The sequence below is a fragment of the Haliotis rufescens genome, unplaced genomic scaffold, assembly GCF_023055435.1.
Source record: "Haliotis rufescens isolate VD_foot unplaced genomic scaffold, xgHalRufe1.0.p SCAF_6, whole genome shotgun sequence".
In the NCBI taxonomy this organism is placed as follows: domain Eukaryota; kingdom Metazoa; phylum Mollusca; class Gastropoda; order Lepetellida; family Haliotidae; genus Haliotis; species Haliotis rufescens.
The window spans coordinates 39,547,696-39,566,733 of NW_025964334.1; the positions used below are offsets into that span (position 1 = coordinate 39,547,696).

At 40.5% G+C, this 19,038-nt stretch overlaps 2 protein-coding genes across 2 annotated transcripts in view; both read left to right on the top strand.

Moving 5' to 3' along the window:
• The first annotated feature begins 116 nt into the window (after positions 1 to 116).
• Positions 117 to 13,155, top strand: LOC124145797 (F-box only protein 30-like). Its single transcript, XM_046515714.2, has 4 exons — positions 117 to 367; positions 3,899 to 5,494; positions 6,198 to 6,403; positions 7,648 to 13,155. The coding sequence occupies exons 2-4, from the start codon at positions 3,988 to 3,990 to the stop codon at positions 7,945 to 7,947; spliced, it is 2,013 nt and encodes a 670-aa protein (XP_046371670.1). The 5' UTR covers positions 117 to 367; positions 3,899 to 3,987; the 3' UTR covers positions 7,948 to 13,155.
• Positions 13,156 to 17,662: 4,507 nt separating this feature from the next.
• The window catches only part of LOC124145796, a 79,561-nt gene continuing 78,185 nt past the window's right edge, over positions 17,663 to 19,038 (top strand). Inside the window, exon 1 of the mRNA XM_048386579.1 lies at positions 17,663 to 17,719. Coding sequence (XP_048242536.1) covers positions 17,693 to 17,719 — 27 coding nt within the window. The 5' untranslated portion in view covers positions 17,663 to 17,692. The remainder of the gene's footprint in view (positions 17,720 to 19,038) is intronic.

The following is a 19,038-nucleotide window of genomic DNA, read 5'->3' on the forward strand; positions in this document are numbered from 1 at the left end:
TTTACAGTAATTTCCAAACACAGGGGATTTATGCGCTCTCAATGTAATCTTAGAAATGCCGATATAATTGTATAGTACTGATAATCAAATTGATATTTTTCTGCCGAGAGTTGCTTCCGTAATGTCCTTATAAATATTTATCGGTGTCCTAAATGATAACGGGGGAAAAACAAGTTAGGTACAGAAAATTGTCAAATATGATGCAATGAAATGCCTAAAATATACATTATATCTTCTAGGTGAATATCATAACTTCGGGTTGGAAGAAGCATGAATATTTTATTTATGTTGGACATCGCGTGACCATCAGCTGTGTCTTCAACATCAAACAACAAAAATGTTACAAAAGGAGTTACGATGACTCAAGGTAATCAAGGTGTTTTCAGTTTGATGAAGAATTACTTACTTCGGAATCAGATTATACTTGACCTGAAAAAAAATGAAATATTCTAAATGAAAACCAGAAGGAAATCCATTTTGAGTAAAAGTACAATTCATCAACATGATCATGTGCATTTGCACACTTTACTTGGCGATTACTCTAGATCAGTAGACGTCAATACTTATACATATATATAGGCTAGGCGGTAACATTTTCTGCACGGAAACAACTGAAAGGATATGTTTCACTACTAATATTTTTTCCTCTTCTTGTATGTAAAACTCCTTTCCTGTCTATAAGTTGTTATTTTTTAGGGAAATGTCCCACAGGAACTCGTTATTGGTCAGTAAATAAAAATATACACCCCTATGTGTAAGTAGTTCTCTACTTACATATAGGGGGTATATATTGATATATATTTTTTTAGTATATATAGTTCTCTACTTACATATAGGGGGTATATATTTTTATTTACTGACCAATAACGAGTTCCTGTGAAATGTCCATGGTCATTTGCCTTAACAATTAATTTCTCAGGTCATCATGGTCATCTATAATGTTAAGTCTAAAAGTTATGGCTTTAATAACTACTTTTAATCTGACAATAACAAGACAATAAATAATTACTGTAAGTTAGGGCTGCAGATAAAATAAATGGCCATTAAGTATACATGTACTCACATGTTATCATTTACTTTGGGGCCCTATACCTGTAGAATTAAGCACCACAAAGTTAACAAACATGTCACGATACCCTGTGATGTAATTTGTTACATTTTGTTGCAAGATACACCACTTCAGTGAAACTATGCCCTTTTGCAATGAATCAATTGACAAGGATGTAGAGAATGGAAAACTTTTCTTCGGTTAAGTTGATCATAACGTCTTGAATGGGAGCTGCCATTTTTGATCCTGACAAATTCCCACAAAGACTTGTTGCTTGTCTCAGAGATCGTCCTCACAAAAAGCTGCGGTGCTGAATTCTAAAGGTGCTTCTCTTTTGGTATTCAGTATATTTCAGTTCCCTTGGGTCCAGACTATTGGGTTTTTCAAAACAATTGAGTTAACCTTTTTGAAATATAATTCTGGATATAATGCTGTTTCAGGTGTCTTACAGTTTGCATCTGTCCATGTGTTGCCCTATGTGTTGTCATAAGGTTGCAACAGCGATGATGTCTTAAAGGGGCACTGATCTAACGCAATTCCCCGGGACTGGTTGTTGCCTTTGTTATTGTTTTTTCCCAGTGAGTACCCGGATGTATAGCAGAAATCTAGACTAGTTCGCGACCTCTGCTGCGCCATTCGTAAGCGCATTAGTCGCTTTTATGGGTAGTAACAAGGGCGTATGGTCACATTGATGAACAAAATGAAATACAGTTTTCGAGATAATAAGGAAATGTAGGTATCTTTGTGGGTAGCATCGGTAATGGTGACGAAGTTTTGATAAGTCACTTGCTTGGTAATTTTGCGATTTTCGTTTACACTATTTTGACTTGCAACACAAAGTACATATTTCACCTGAGCATTGCTTTTTTTATAGTGTGTATTTTTTTTACTGTCAAATGTGTAACAAATATTCAGTTATTTTTAGTGACTGAAAAACATTTCCATCTGTATTATTATGATAACAAATTCCAAACATTTTGATGTTTAATGTCATCACCAAGAGATTGAAAATGTTACGTTGATAAAAGGACATTTCTATGTTGTTTGGCTTCTAATCCTACATAATAATCTGTTGTGATGTTTGTAGGCCCTTTTGATCGTCTTAATCAGTCTGGAGAGATTTTTTAGTCAAAATGACTGAAATATTTACACATTTTATAAATTGCCTGAGAGAATCACATTTTACAAATTGACGGTAATATATACACGCTTACAAAGACCTGTGAAAACAACGTCTATCGCGCATTGAAGAATTTCCCAACCAAGACGAGGGGAAACAAGAACGAATCGGTTCAAATGAAGGAAACAAAATGCAAATATCATAATTACAACCTACCAAATTTATGTGTATAAATTTTAGGCAGCTTCCTTGTTCGAGGAATGTATCCGTGAATATCCACGCAAAGGAACAATATCCCACTAGTCTGCAGATGTACAAAGAAACTTATTCGATGTCACGTGTCTCAGTAACAATCAAATATTTTAAAAGATCGGGATATTATAACCCGTGTTCGTTTCTCAACTGATAACTTGGATTGTTTCAGGTGTTTTACATAGGTGTCAAGTCTCAATGGTCGGCTGAGAAAGCCCACGTGACAACTATTTTCATAACGTTCACGGTTCCTAAAAAATCCATTGAGTGATAGATAACAATGATCAATCAATCAACGTATTATAAGTTAACCCTCTGAACAAAGTATGTTGTTTTTACATCGGCACTCCACGCCATGGTATGAGTGTATTTGTTTTAGTAAACCTAGACATGTAAACACTCACTCTTGACATATCCACTGTGCAAGATAACACTGATTAATCAATCAACGTATTTTCTGTTAATCCTTTGATGACTAGGAACGTTCCGTTGATTTACAAAAAAATAAATCAACTGATCATTCATCTCTTGCTGGGCTGCCACGTGCATATTACATAACACACATTTCACCTCACTTCAAACCTGGATTTAGATTGAATAATTACCCCAGACACAATAAATGCCAAATGGGAACCTTTGTCAGGTAATCTAACTGGTGCTACCACTAATTGTACCTGTAATAAATTCATTAACTGAGCACCAAGTGAATGACGACAAATACACAAGTGAAGGGTTATACGAGAAAACGTGGATGTCAACAAGGGAGTAGTAATCGTATTATCGACGCAAGCCAAAATCCGAAAATGCTTTCACTGCATGGATACTTTTTTTAGTATAAAACTATAACCATCTGGGGTATTTCCAAATGACGACATTCGATGAGCTCCGCTGTTCTTTTTGTCTTTTTGTTTAGGCTGAAGAAATTAATTAACATGCGCCCTTTGTCGAAATCTGTATAAATCACAGTTAACCAATCAGTGTTTATGCAAAAATGCGTAAAACAAATATTGCCTCCAGCCTCCAAGTTTATTTAGCTGTCCTTGCAGACGGTAGCCCAGTTTCTGGTCACGCTCAGTTGCGTTGCGTATCATCCGGGTACTCACGGGGGAAAAAACAATAACAAAGGCAACAACCAGTCCGGGGAATTGCGTTAGATCAGTGCCCCTTTAAGTTACAATAAAGTGAGACATAGCACTTTTTAGCATTATTCAATGCAGTAGAGTTCAGGTATAAGTGATGTCTGCATTTGATTAATATGCTAATTATCTCGAGCTGTGGTTAGTTACCAACAAGACCAGCAAAGTTGGTAAACTTAGGGCCCAATACTGGCAAGACATTTTGGGGAAAAAATCATTATTTTTGTCCAAGATTGTGATTTTCTCTTTGTAGGCACTATAATTATTTAAACAGTCACACAGTGAAATCATGGAGCTATGATCAAAAAAATAATTCCGAGGTCTTTTTTTTCTCAAATTCAGATTTCCAACAGCTGTGATTATAGAGAAACAACTGGTCATTATGGGCCATATACCACGGGAGATATAGCGTCTGAGTAGAGTCTGTGGCCATGTCTCATGTCCACTGTGAAGGTTGTATCAGTCGCCATTGTGCGGTCAAGGCAGACAACACAACCAGCTGCCCAATGGCTGTCTGTGATGTTGGTTGTGGAGCCAGGTTTCATCAATGTCTGCAGTCTGAACACTCCCACCTGTGTCCAGACGAACGAGTTGCATGCATCAACTTTCTCTATGGCTGCCCTCTTGTAATGCAGCGGAAGAAACTGGGAATTCATCTTGAAGTGTGTCCTGCTAGCGTCCTATGTTGTCCCATTGAATGGAACAGATGGCCCATGTATTCTGTGGAAGATAAGAAAAAGATGCCACTGCCTTCCAACATTTTGAAAGTTCATTGTGGGCAGTTGGATGTGGCTTTAGCGATGCGGGACCAAAGGATGTTGGTTGAAACACTGAATGCTCCCAAAAAGACGAAGCGAATATTGCGAAATCGCCTCACCACTAGATATCCAGCAGCCCCCTTTAGTCATCGAAGTAGCTCAATGGAATCAGATATGCTCACATCGGAAGAAACTTCAAGAAATGTGTCTGATGATGAGGGTGGAAATACACCATGGAACCTGGGGAACTATCCCCCAGGCCTGCAGCGTAGTGTGTGTAGTCGACTCATCAGAGCCACCAAACAAACTGCCGATAGTCTTTCAACAACGCTAGATCTCGCTTCCAGCCATATGGCAAATTCAAGCCATTCTCTTAAGAATATTGATGAGACTGGTGAGCAAGGAAACAAGAAGACCAACGAAGTACCCAGTCCCACTCCAGACATCTCCAGGTGTGATAGTACTGGAGGAGCCATTGACATTGCTGAACCAGTTAGCCTTACACCAGCTCAAGATGGGGATGAAACAGCCATGACAAACAATAATAATAAAAACCTGACAAGGAAACTAGACAACGATACACGGCTGTGCGATGTCCTTGGTGTGGATATCAACATAGACTGCATCACAAAGTATCAACCCAAACCAGCTGAAATGTTCACTTTTCTATGTGCTCAGGAATTCCGTCGAGATGAGTATGCATGGCACTTTAAAAACGTTCACAACGATATCCAAAGCTGCTTGAATGGCTGGATGGAGCAAAGATGTCCTCTGGCATATCTGGGGTGTACGTTTTCCTTTCGGCGCTTTCAGCCAAGTAAACATGGTGTGTCTATTGTACATAGTGCATTATTAGAGAGCTATGGTTTAGCAGCAACAGAATCAGCAGACTACAATGTTCCAGTTACCAACAAACTTCAATCTGATGACTGCCAGTCCGAAGCTATGGACACAAACTGTACAACGTATCCCAATCGTTCACTACCCCCTGTGCAATATGAGACCACCCCGACCTCACAGCACAGTGCACAGTCGGAGGTGGTGCCTTCGTCTGACTGTGTTCCTGAATCTGCTGGTGATGCCCTGGACATGGAAGTTTTCACCTCTTACCGAGCCTACTCCGCTATATCCGTGCAGTCCCGCCTCTCCAAGCCAGACGCTCCTACGTGGAATGATACAGGTTCGTGTGCTTTGCATTCAGCATGTTTAATTGTAGGATAATTTTGGGTATTACTGTACTATTACATATCTTGTTTGAAACTTACAAGTATTATTAATACGATTGAATTGATTGAGCGATCTTTAGATCTTCTTTCCAATTCTCTCATTAATAAAACTCTGAGGATGGTGAGAGAAATTAATCCTTTATTATTTTGAAGATCTCAATCTTTATCACTGATATAGACCTAAATCTTATTTTGACAGCCGTTATGTAATAGTAAAGTCTATTAGCATGATTAGTAAAAATAGCATTTACCATGCTCATCATAATCATCATATTAATAACCATGATAACAACTATAGGAAATCTTCACAGGATTAGGACATATACCTGAGTCACATTTGAGTAATTAACATGATTAAACGTACACTGGACAATGATCATTGGATTTACTTATCTTGTTATGATGTACATGATGTAAAGCATACACAGGGTGGAGTTGTTACACAGTGATGACAGTGCCTTGGTAATGTATGCTGCTGTTCATCACTGACAGATGACTGTAACTATGCAGACTGTAGCAAGAAACAAAACTCACTCACTTTTTCACTTCCAGGTATTTCGATAATCTGTATTGCATACTTCACCTTTTTAATTGATTGATTTGCATCACAACAATGAAATGTCTGTATGTATCAGAGGTTTGTTGTCATGGTTACAGGCATGGAGTTTCTGAATCTTCCCTTCGAGGTGCTGCAGCATGTGTCCCGACATCTGGACTCCTTCAGTTTGTGTAACCTAGCCCTCACCTGTAAACTGCTGCGTGACGTCTGCTGCAGCCTGCTCGATGAACGCGGCATAGTCATACAGGTCTGGGAGAAGGTCAAGGATGCAGAGCAGAAGGTCACGTGGCAGTCATTTTGCAATGTAAGTCAGGAGTGTATGGCCATATTGGCTCAATATGAACATAGGCTTTGCAGTAAATGTTGTCAGTGTTTTGCATACAGAAGTGTTAAAAATTTGCAAGGGTTCTTATAGTTTGGAACACTGTATAGAAACCATGTCCTTCACTTGTTGAGTGTTTACTAAACATGCTGAAGCTAATGTTACAATAGTCTTTATAGATCTTAACAAATGCTTAACTAGATCTGTGCTGCTGCTGTCCACCTTGGCTTCCTAGCTCAGACTCCATTATACAGCCTGGACATTGGCTGACTGTGGTGGAAAACAGTGTTCTCTGTCGCTGACTGACCCTGTGTGAATGTTGCTTGTTTATGTTCAGTGTACCCCTGCTTGTGGGTTTCCATTGGTGAGTCTATGGCAGCACATTCCTCCCACATTAGGTGCCACAATTCACTGTCCCTTAGACATGCCAGAATCCTGGGATCCAGGTTATAAACATATTAACCCAGATAATGTTTCTAAGTTTGTCAGTAACATTCCTGTGCTTGTGGGTTTCACTAAAGTGGTAAAATTCTATTTCTAAGATACTGGGGTCGGTTGGGTAGTCGAGTGGTTAAAGCGTTCGGTCGTCACAACAGAGACCTGGGTTCGATTCCACACATGGGCATTCCCCAAAATCGCATCCAAAAGTGGGAGAGATGACAATTAGAGAAATGGTACAGATAATCGACGTGAGAATATCCTGGAAATACCAAACTTTACCCACCTGTTCGTAAAATGGACTTGTCTGACTTTTCTGTGGTCAGATTCTATTCAGGGAGTCAACATTATTAAAATTTGGGTATATATTTTTAAAACTTGTACATAATGTTGATATCTCATATAAGAAATGAATGATGCATGGTCGTTGTTTATCGTACAATAAAACTATGCAGGTAGAATAAACCACACGTTTCCATGCACCCGTCATGGTTTATTCTCCTTGCAGTGTTTAAGTGTACAATAAATAACCACCATGTGTCATATGTTTCTTAAATAAACATCATATTGCTGACTCATGGGCAATTGTTTCTCCTTGGAATTACAGGTGAGTATAGGTCCTGCATGCTTGGGAGAGTTGGTTCCATTCAGGATTGGGTGTGAGCATGTGTGACATAGCCGAATGACAGCAGGGATGGTTTCTCATGATACTCACATTGTCAAGCACTAGTTTGTCTGGTCCAAGTATCAAAACAACTTTCACTCTTATCACATGCACTCCATTTCAGAGGTGGCGCTTCAGCACAGCCTTCAGCCCAGTTGAACAGTGGCAGTTTTCGGGCCACAATCCCATAGGGGAGCATCTCAAAACTTGTGCCTTCAACCAGAACCGAATCCTGAGAGACAACCCCTTCTTTGTGTACCCTCCCGGTGATGCTCCCATGGACAACGAGCTGCGATCACTGTTGGCAGAGCGGCAGCGCGAGTCGGTGTCGGTGAAGCTGCGAGAACTTCATCAGTGGTATCAGCAGTTTCAGGACGTGCAGGAAGACGGGCGGGGCAACATCGGACATGTCATGGAAAACTAAGACAGAACAATTTTTAACGATTTCTTTGCCACAAATTTATTTCTTTATAGTTTTATTATCAGAAAGTTGATTGAGGGGAAGGCTGAAGCTTATAGTGTAGAATATGAGGTTGATATTTGTTTTGGAAATGGGCTTATATGTACTGATGCTTGAATGGTCATTTCACGCCTTCATTAGTTAAGTTGATCGTGATCAAGCTTACAGTTATGTAGAGAAGATTTTCTTGAATGCTGCACAGTACAATAAAGGCAGAATGAAATGTCAGGAAGTCTGAAATTTGAATCTGTCCGAACAGTTTATAATAATATTATATATTTTTACAGAGTGAAGAGTCTGAGGTTCAGTTTGACAGGTTGGGTTTGAATGTTGTCATCATTTTTTACACATGAGCATGTGTTGTGCATTGTCCATCATTAACTTTTTGCATTTTCAATGTCTCTGAAACTACAAGAGCTATGGAGTTGAAACTTCACATGAATAAAGCCAGCCATCAAGTGGCTTTCGGAATAGCAGATAATAATGCATTGGGTAAAGTTCCATGTTTTATCCAGGTATGGCCTTTGACTTTCTTGATCCCTGTTTTTCGAGTGTTGCTGCATTTTCAACTTATCCTCTAAAACTACAAGGCCTATGGAGTCAAAACTTTACAGGAATCATCTTAGCTATGGTTTCTCAAAACATTGCTTATAGGATTTTGATCTGATGTGAAACATGGCCACCCTGGCTGCCATATTTAGAAATCATTCATGGCTTTATTAATAGGCAATGTCTTTAAATTTGTCAAATGTGAATATTTAATTTTATGGTTGTACTATTGAGTCCTCTGTGTGGTATTTATCTGAGAGAGTCAGTTGCTTTTTGGAAAGAACTTGCATGCAGTGCTTTGAATTGAGATGTTTTATACCATCATGTTAAAACTATCTCGCATCAGTTTGTCTATGTTGGCTGAGGTCAATATTTACCCTGTTTACTCCGTCACCCTGATTCAATTGTCCACTATATATGTTTGCTGTTTGCCGTTTCTTTCCCATATCATTTAGTTACTATGGTTACTGTGAGAAGTTGTTTTGTTTTGAATCTCATTGATCATGCAGATATGATGCTCTTTGTTTAAATATATTCTGTTTTTAAACCATTTAAAAATGTACTTAAAGCTTATACTTAATCTATGTTGATGACATTGGAATATCTTAGATACTTGTTGCACGAATGCCTATGACTGAAAATAGGAAAATAATGCCTAAAAAAATGTTTTTTGTTAAAGTTGCCATCAGATGAAAGCAACACAGGGTATTCACTCAATTTAACAGTAACCACCAGGATATGATTTGTGAGGTTGATGTGGAGTTACTTCCCTTGGAGTGGTTTCAGTGAGCTGCATCTGTATCAGGTATTGATACGACATTGGTGGATGATGACTGCTTTGAGGTTCCCATGGTAACGGAGATATGTCCTTCCTGTTATTCTTATCATTTGATTCATACCAAGTTGTACATGTTAAGAGTAGATTGTGTAATTTTATCATTATTATTATTATTGCCATTAATGTACAGGTCCAGATATGAAGAACCAACTACCCCTATTGAGGATAAAGCAGTATCATTCTAGTCGGTTGTAACACATGATTTTGGTATAGTTGAGTCATCAACAGAGATCAGAGTGAAATTGCTAGGCTAGGTCAGAATGACTTATATGTTTGTTTTCAGGGGAATGAATGGTTTATTTAGCAGTTTTAATGTTTAGATTTGTTACATTTAGATAACATTGATGTCATAACATGTAGCTAAGAGTTGTTGGTAACACCTTACTATGCTAGACTATCTATACAATCATGTTGCTACTCCACCGGTGGTCATGTGCTACTGAACACACCTTGCCTTCTGATGGAGTCTATGTGACGACCATGTTTGCAAACTTTAGTAAACATATAGATAAATTAGTTACCAATAAGTTATAAAAATCAGATCTTTCATTCTGATGTGATACCTCTTCTGGATGAAAGATCTGATTTTAATGATTGTGTTTAGATTAAAATAAATGATTCTTAAAAATATATAATAACCTCCATATTAATGTTGCATTACTGTATGAAAATCACATTCAACGTCAAAGATTAAGAAAGGGTGAAATCTTTCATGTGTGTGTCACATTACAGTTTGTTATGTGTCAAATATTACATGTAGTCAAACATCAAATCCACATTAAAGTTACATATCAGTTGGTAATGTTTGAACATGGAACCCTTGGAAAAATGTCAGGTCTGAAAAGCACTTGAGAAAAACAACATGAAATAATCTGAAATATCGGTTTATTTTTTTCCACATACTGAACCAGCATTTTCACACAAAATATTATAAGAAAAAAATATTTGTTGTCCGTAAAGAATAATAATGTACAGTTAAAACAGTTTGTTTCATAATAAAAATCTTCTATTTCAATGACTGTTCATGTTGACTGAAACAGTTGATTTGCCACATCCATGTCTTCAGAAGAAAACCTCAGTTTTATCAAAATAAATATTTCAGAACTTTCTTTGATCTTCAGACAGATGTAAGTAGAAAGATTTTCGAAGCTTATAAATCAATTGTGTTTGATGTACAGCAATGAACCCGTGCAATATGATATGCCGAGAGGAACAAGTAGAGGTACACCTGGGGTATGGCTGGGCCAGGGCTATGTTGTGCTGTGGAGAGTTGTGCCCGGAGCTGTGTCCAAACCCAAGTCACATTTTTTAAAGTTGAAACATAGATGCATCAACTAGTCATGATAATTACAATCTCCGATCTCTGATGATTGTGTCATGTGTCACATGACACATGGATTAGTGATGTAGTTTAGTAAATAAAGCTTAGAGACATTCACTTAATTCACAGATTTTGTGGGGACAAGTAAGGGTAAGTCAGACACAATAATGATGTTTTTTACATGAATTTGGTGCATGTAGACATTAATATTTAGTTGCATTTTTCAATAATTGGTTGTACTGGTGTTTTATATAGCTAAATCAAGGCCTGCTATATACCTGTAACTATGTCACTCATCCAGTAGTGCAGTTATTACAACAGCAGCAAGTTGATGCTGGATAACGGGAATTGGTTGACAACATTCTGACGGGTCATTCATGTGTGACTGTTCTATACAGTGTCGGGTGCGGCCCCACACAGGAGAACATGACTGGTAAGAAAGGTCCACTGTACAAACAATAAGGCAGCAGTGGCAATAAGGTCATCTGAGCCATACTTATTCATCTTGCAGACCCTTTTTAGAAGCAGGATCTGTTGGTCATGAGTCCCAAATCACCGGGATTATGATCCTCGGAATGTTGACTCCATACCTCTATCGCTTTGGTTTTCTTCCTAGATGAAGCTGGCAGCCGTGATGTAACTGAAAAAAGCCACTTCTCTTACTCACTTTCATCTGACATGTGTAATGTATAAGGCCCAATTTGTTTGAGGTAGAAATGTTGGAATGTAGATACATGTATATAATGTTGAGTCCCAGAAGACACTTTACAGGTAATATATTGGACAGTCACCTCCTAGTTTGCCCAGGTACAATTGTGAAAGTAAAAGAAATCTTAATTTGGATTGTTTTATGGTATGTTATGACTCGGGTTACTTGCTGAGCGCATGGTTCTCTAAGAACCCATGTAGTCTTTCATTTACATTATTTAATATATTTATTTATATATACATACATGTAACATTGATTGACTAATTTATAACATTATTTGCCCAGTTGTCTTTGATGACTGCCAGATTTGAGGCACACCACTTTTTTTGTCTGGCCCAAATCAGTTAATCTCCATGGGAAAGTTATTAATATAAGACTTGAATGCCACAGACATCAAGTTAGCTGTCAATTACTTTCCTGCATGTGATGAACACTTGTGTCATTGTGTATAAGTCAGGTGACAGGTAGCCCAGCGGAGCAGGGTGTTGTCAAGTGCTAGGGTCTGCTGGTCTGGGGTTGGATAGCCCTTGATGTCCTCAAGGGTAGTCCCAACTGTATCAGTTTGGGCAGATTGTATGGTACTGGAAGCACAGCTAGACTGACCAACTTGTATCACTGAGTGTTGGCCTGCAGCCTAGATGTGTGTCACCTCACTCTCAGCCAACAGAGCTGTGGAAGTCAATTGGAAGTCATAATGAAATAATCATTTTCTGATTGTTTACTGAAAAATATATTAAAACCCATTTATGGCAGACTACCCATTTATGACAGACTATATTTGCTTCACTTTGGGATAAAAAAGCAACAGAAAGAGATACTAAAAACACTTTTTTGTGATCTAGATTTATGAAATATTTTCTGATGTAAATGGAAAAACAACTGATAAACCTAGTATTCTCTCATGCATACCTTTAAATTAACCTAGTAAACATTTGAGGAAGTTTGAAGTTCAGGGAATTTACTTCAGATTCACTCTGACAAATGTGTGTGGTGTTTTTTTTTTCATTTTGCTCCAATGTTTGTTCATCATATTTATCCCAAAATGTTCCTGCCCTAAATTTTGCATACGTTAGAAAATGATAAAAAATGCTTTCAACACCCTTTTTGTATTTTGGTGGTTACATTATTTCAAGACTATTATATTAACCTTAACTCCCACAAGACCAACGTTTTTATGTTGTCTTCTGAATCCTGGCGTATATATCCTGTAAAACAAGGCCATGCATACATTGCCTTGGCAGGTCTGGTCTTGGAGTGTGTTGCTGGATCTGGTGTATAGTCATAAGTCATATCTACTGATCCTAGAGTTGGGGGAATTAGGACTGTTCAATACCTCAGCTGGTCCATATCACCTTTGGAATAGCAGTGATGATGCATGTATGTTAAGGTTTAGAGTGAATGTATTCAGGAGTGTTGGCACCATGAAGGTGTCATGATACACATGTGTACACACAGACAATCCCACCGATTCCACTTGATGTAAACTTGTACCAGCATAATTGTTTCTGTTTCTTCATGTATTTGAAATAACTGGATGCTGTACACGTAGAGCCACTCAGTAGTAGCTTCACTGTTTGTACTTCACTCACCACAAATGTATGTTTGACATTAATATTGGTTCCAGAGCCTACTGTCAAAGGGTGCTATATGTATTACCAAATATTAATAGTGCTGGACAGGATGAAGAATTTATGAGCATATATGCATTATACACCAAGAGAAGTGTCATTAGAATAATAAAGGTGAAAATATTGACAAAATGAGTTGGTTATTTTTTAGTCTACTTGCACTTATTCCCGAAGTACATTAAGTGGTCCTCTTGTCCATGTTGTCTAGACATGTGCACTGTGTGTAGACGTCTAGAAGTGCAAAGTGAAGCGGGACTCATCTGCCCCAGACTCGGTGTTGTGTACACCATTGACATCTGTTGGCAATATGACAGTTTGTCAGGGGCGGCACAAGACGTGGCCGTCCAGCATGGAGATGAGCTGCATGTAGACGATTCCAAATCATCCGACCTGCTGATATAACTCGTATTCCAGTAGCCTGATGAAAGTTTGAAGCAATTTGAGCTCAATTTCATGGAGCCTGGTTTCGGATTCAATCGATCCTGTACTCTTGTTCTTGACCTGGGACGTCCTAGACGGGGTCAATCGTCAACATTTTGACAGTAGCATTGCCTTACACGACTGGACGACGATCTAACTATGCTACTATCGATGTTGTGATGCACAGTTAGGTCGTCGTCCAGTCATGTAAGGCGATGCCACTATCGATGTTGTGATGCACAGTTAGATCGTCGTCCAGTCATGTAAGGCGTTAGATCGTCGTCCAGTCATGTAAGGCGACAGACCGTCGTCCAGTCATGTGAGGCGGTAGATCGTCGTCCAGTCATGTGAGGCGGTAGATCGTCGTCCAGTCATGTGAGGCGATGCCACTATCGATGTTGTGATGCACAGTTAGATCGTCGTCCAGTCACGTAAGGCGACAGACCGTCGTCCAGTCATGTGAGGCGGTAGATCGTCGTCCAGTCATGTGAGGCGGTAGATCGTCGTCCAGTCATGTAAGGCGATGCCACTATCGATGTTGTGATGCACAGTTAGATCGTCGTCCAGTCATGTAAGGCGTTAGATCGTCGTCAAGTCATGTAAGGCGACAGACCGTCGTCCAGTCACGTGAGGCGGTAGATCGTCGTCCAGTCATGTGAGGCGGTAGATCGTCGTCCAGTCATGTGAGGCGATGCCACTATCGATGTTGTGATGCACAGTTAGATCGTCGTCCAGTCATGTAAGGCGTTAGATCGTCGTCCAGTCATGTAAGGCGACAGACCGTCGTCCAGTCATGTGAGGCGATAGATCGTCGTCCAGTCATGTGAGGCGATGGATCGTCGTCCAGTCATGTGAGGCGATGGATCGTCGTCCAGTCATGTAAGGCGATGCTACTATCGATGTTGTGATGCACAGTTAGATCGTCGTCCAGTCATGTGAGGCGATGCCACTATCGATGTTGTGATGCACACTTAGATCGTAGTCCAGTCATGTAAGGCGATAGATCGTCGTCCAGTCATGTGAGGCGATGGATCGTCGTCCAGTCATGTAAGGCGATATGCTACTATCGATGTTGTGATGCACAGTTAGATCGTCGTCCAGTCATGTAAGGCGATATGCTACTATCGATGTTGTGATGCACAGTTAGATCGTCGTCCAGTCATGTGAGGCGGTAGATCGTCGTCCAGTCATGTGAGGCGATGCCACTATCGATGTTGTGCTGCACAGTTAGATCGTCGTCCAGTCATGTAAGGCGACAGACCGTCGTCCAGTCATGTGAGGCGGTAGATCGTCGTCCAGTCATGTAAGGCGATATTCTACTATCGATGTTGTGATGCACACTTAGATCGTCGTCCAGTCATGTAAGGCGATAGATCGTCGTCCAGTCATGTGAGGCGATGGATCGTCGTCCAGTCATGTAAGGCGATGCTACTATCGATGTTGTGATGCACAGTTAGATCGTCGTCCAGTCATGTGAGGCGATGGATCGTCGTCCAGTCATGTAAGGCGATGCTACTATCGATGTTGTGCTGCACACTTAGATCGTCGTCCTATCATGTAAGGCGATAGATCGTCGTCCAGTCATGTGAGGCGATAGATCGCCGTCCAGTCATCTAAGGCGATGCCACTATCGATAGTGTGATGCACAGTTAGATCGTCGTCCAGTCATGTGAGGCGATGCCACTATCGATGTTGTGATGTACAGTTAGATCGTCGTCCAGTCATGTGAGGCGACAGACCGTCGTCCAGTCATGTGAGGCGGTAGATCGTCGTCCAGTCATGTGAGGCGATAGATCGTCGTCCAGTCATGTGAGGCGATGCCACTATCGATGTTGTGATGTACAGTTAGATCGTCGTCCAGTCATGTAAGGCGTTAGATCGTCGTCCAGTCATGTAAGGCGACAGACCGTCGTCCAGTCATGTAAGGCGACAGACCGTCTTCCAGTCATGTAAGGCGACAGACCGTCGTCCAGTCATGTAAGGCGTTAGATCGTCGTCCAGTCATGTAAGGCGACAGACCGTCGTCCAGTCATGTGAGGCGGTAGATCGTCGTCCAGTCATGTGAGGCGATGCCACTATCGATGTTGTGATGCACAGTTAGATCGTCGTCCAGTCATGTGAGGCGATGGATCGTCGTCCAGTCATGTGAGGCGATGCCACTATCGATGTTGTGATGCACAGTTAAATGGTCGTCCAGTCATGTGAGGCGATAGATCGTCGTCCAGTCATGTGAGGCGACGCCACTATCGATGTTGTGATGCACAGTTGGATCGTCGTCCAGTCATGTGAGGCGATAGATCGTCGTCCAGTCATGTGAGGCGATGCTACTATCGATGTTGTGATGCACAGTTAGATCGTCGTCCAGTCATGTGAGGCGATGTCACTATCGATATTGGGATGCAAAGTTAGATCGTCGTCCAGTCATGTGAGGCGATGCCACTATCGATGTTGTGATGCACAGTTAGATCGTCTTCCAGTCATGTGAGGCGATAGATCGTCGTCCAGTCATGTGAGGCGATGCCACTATCGATTTTGTGATGTACAGTTAGTTCGTCGTCCAGTCATGTGAGGCGATGCCACTATCGATGTTGTGATGTACAGTTAGATCGTCGTCCAGTCATGTGAGGCGGTAGATCGTCGTCCAGTCATGTGAGGCGAGGCCACTGTCGATGTTGTGATGCACACTTAGATCGTCGTCCAGTCATGTAAGGCGATAGATCGTCGTCCAATAATGTAAGGCGATGCTACTATCGATGTTGTGATGCACACTTAGATCGTTGTCCAGTCATGTAAGGCGATATGCTACTATCGATGTTGTGATGCACAGTTAGATCGTCGTCCAGTCATGTGAGGCGGTAGATCGTCGTCCAGTCATGTGAGGCGATGCCACTATCGATGTTGTGATGCACAGTTAGATCGTCGTCCAGTCATGTAAGGCGACAGACCGTCGTCCAGTCATGTGAGGCGGTAGATCGTCGTCCAGTCATGTGAGGCGATGCCACTATCGATGTTGTGATGCACACTTAGATCGTCGTCGAGTCATGTAAGGCGATAGATCGTCGTCCAGTCATGTGAGGCGATGGATTGTCGTTCAGTCATGTAAGGCGATGCTACTATCGATGATGTGATGCACAGTTAGATCGTCGTCCAGTCATGTAAGGCGATGCTACTATCGATGATGTGATGCACAGTTAGATCGTCGTCCAGTCATGTAAGGCGATGCCACTATCGATGTTGTGATGCACAGTTAGATCGTCGTCCAGTCACGTGAGGCGATGCTACTATCGATGTTGTGGTGCACAGTTAGATCGTCGTCCTATCATGTAAATACGTAATCTGAATGTAATGTATGTAATCTGAAGTCTTTGTCCTTGTGATAATGACCGAGTCATTATACTGCTAGCAGACCAAGGTGCACGAGTGTATGTGGGATTGTAATCCCCTACCCGCGGATAGAAGTACATCTTTTTTGCGCAACATAGATGCATGTCTTCGTATCACAATTGCGTGGATCGATGCTCATGATGTCAGTCACTGGACTGACTGGTCCAAACTCGTTTATTTTACATACCGCCGCCATACAGCTGGAATATTGCTTAGTGCGGCGTTAAACAACAAACCAACAAAATGACACAACTAAGCACAGCTACGCCCCAGATTTTGTCACATGACCTAGTACCACCTCCTGATGCCCTAGTCTTCAATCCCTGCCTCCACATCCACCACCACCTGAACTCATTCCTCCCTATCCTCTTTCACCCTCCACCCTCCACCACTCACTTTCCCTTGTTGGCTCGTGACCATTCTGAAGTTTTTATTCAGACGAACTACTTCTCCGGCACGGAGGATTGTTAAATACATGTAATTTGTTTAGTATTTCCACAGTGTATGTTTAGTTGAGGACTATTCGGCTTAATTCAGACTTATTTTATACATATTGATCATGCCTTCCCATAGTGAGTTTGTAGGTGACATTTTCAGTAAAAGTATTTACTCTAGATGTTATCACAAGCCTCGATGGTCAATCAGTGCACACCTGTACACACTAAACGTCATTACAATGTGAAGACCACTGAGTCCATTACGTCTGTAAATATATACCTATAAAGTAAGTACATAATATATGCCCTTACTAGCGGAAGTATGACAAATTAACTGAAATGCAATCCGCCCGAGTGTGGTTTTGTAACGTAGACTGTTTGGCGTCCGCTGAAGTGAGTTGTTCACATCAGGTTAGAGGCAGAATGTTGATGTCGCCTTCTGTAAATAAGGTAAGACGTTTTTGCTAGGAGTTAATCATTTAATGTCCTTGGGGAAGGCTTGGCAATTTTCTGAACAAAAATGAAATGTCCCCGCAATGCAGTAAAACATAATTTGACCGCATGTTTTACAAAGAAAGCAAACCTCATTCACTGGACAGGCAATGCTGTTAAATACTGTTTAGTGGATGAAAAGCAACAGCAATTTCATTGGCTCATTTCAGGGAAAAACGTATGTTTTCACCTAACGATATGGCGATGATATCGTCATATCGATGATGTCACAGATGTACAATGTGTTAACACAATGGATACATAGATGTGAAGAGTGCAGTTGTCTCAGATAGGTGGGTGTTTTAACAGGTGGGGTACTTAGAAAGACTGACTGCAGTTATTTCATTGACAGGAAGACTTTTTTCTGTGAATATTTCTTTCTTCATGAATCTTTTTTCATTAGTAAGAAAGAAATATTTTGATATTTTTGTTTTGACTGATGGCTGCAATTTATCAAAACATTATTGTCTTGAAGTGTATGTATGGCATTCTTAAACTTGTCTAATCCAAATGCATTAATTAGTTAAATTGTTAATAACTATTGCATGGAAGCAGAGGAACAGAGATAGTGAAACAGTGAAAAGTAAAAAACAACAACAATTTTTTCACATTTCAGAAAAGTTTAGTTTGAAAAGTATTATTTGTTCGCTTTGTTTTGGGGCAGAGATATCAAGTTTGTTTGGATTGTGTCGGGAACGACTTCAAACAAGGGAAGCTTTAAGGTCAAGGTCATCTGAAACGTGAACAAGGTTCAGCGTGAGAGTTTGTGGGAATTATCTTGGAGATGCTGCCACCTAGGGGCGGGACATACAAGGTGTGCCACACCTCCCTGATAATACCCTGCACTATGGAGTACCAATCAAGTGAGGTGCTGTAGATGGGTTAATTGCTCAGCAAATGTTCACGCGTGCATGTGAATTTAAATAGAACAGAGTCAACCAGCTGTTGGCATGTGTGTCTCGAGTAAGTGGCAGGCGAACAAAGCGACGATATGTTTACGTGCAATCATCACTAACACAAAGTCGGAAAAGTGTGTTCACAAATAAGAAGTGGAAATAAACGATTTATATTATAGGCTCTGCATGTCTTCAGTCAAATGTGTCTTTAGTAATTATATACCTTTTAAGACGAATATTAGTATGTGTAACAGACTGATTAAATAACGATAGTTAGTGTTAACTTTGTCTGTTTTACAAGTTTCGTTTCGTAGCTAATCAGTGCTTTTTGATGTAACTCACCAATTAGTAGTCTTTTCGTTATCCTAGTTTGAGATGGTT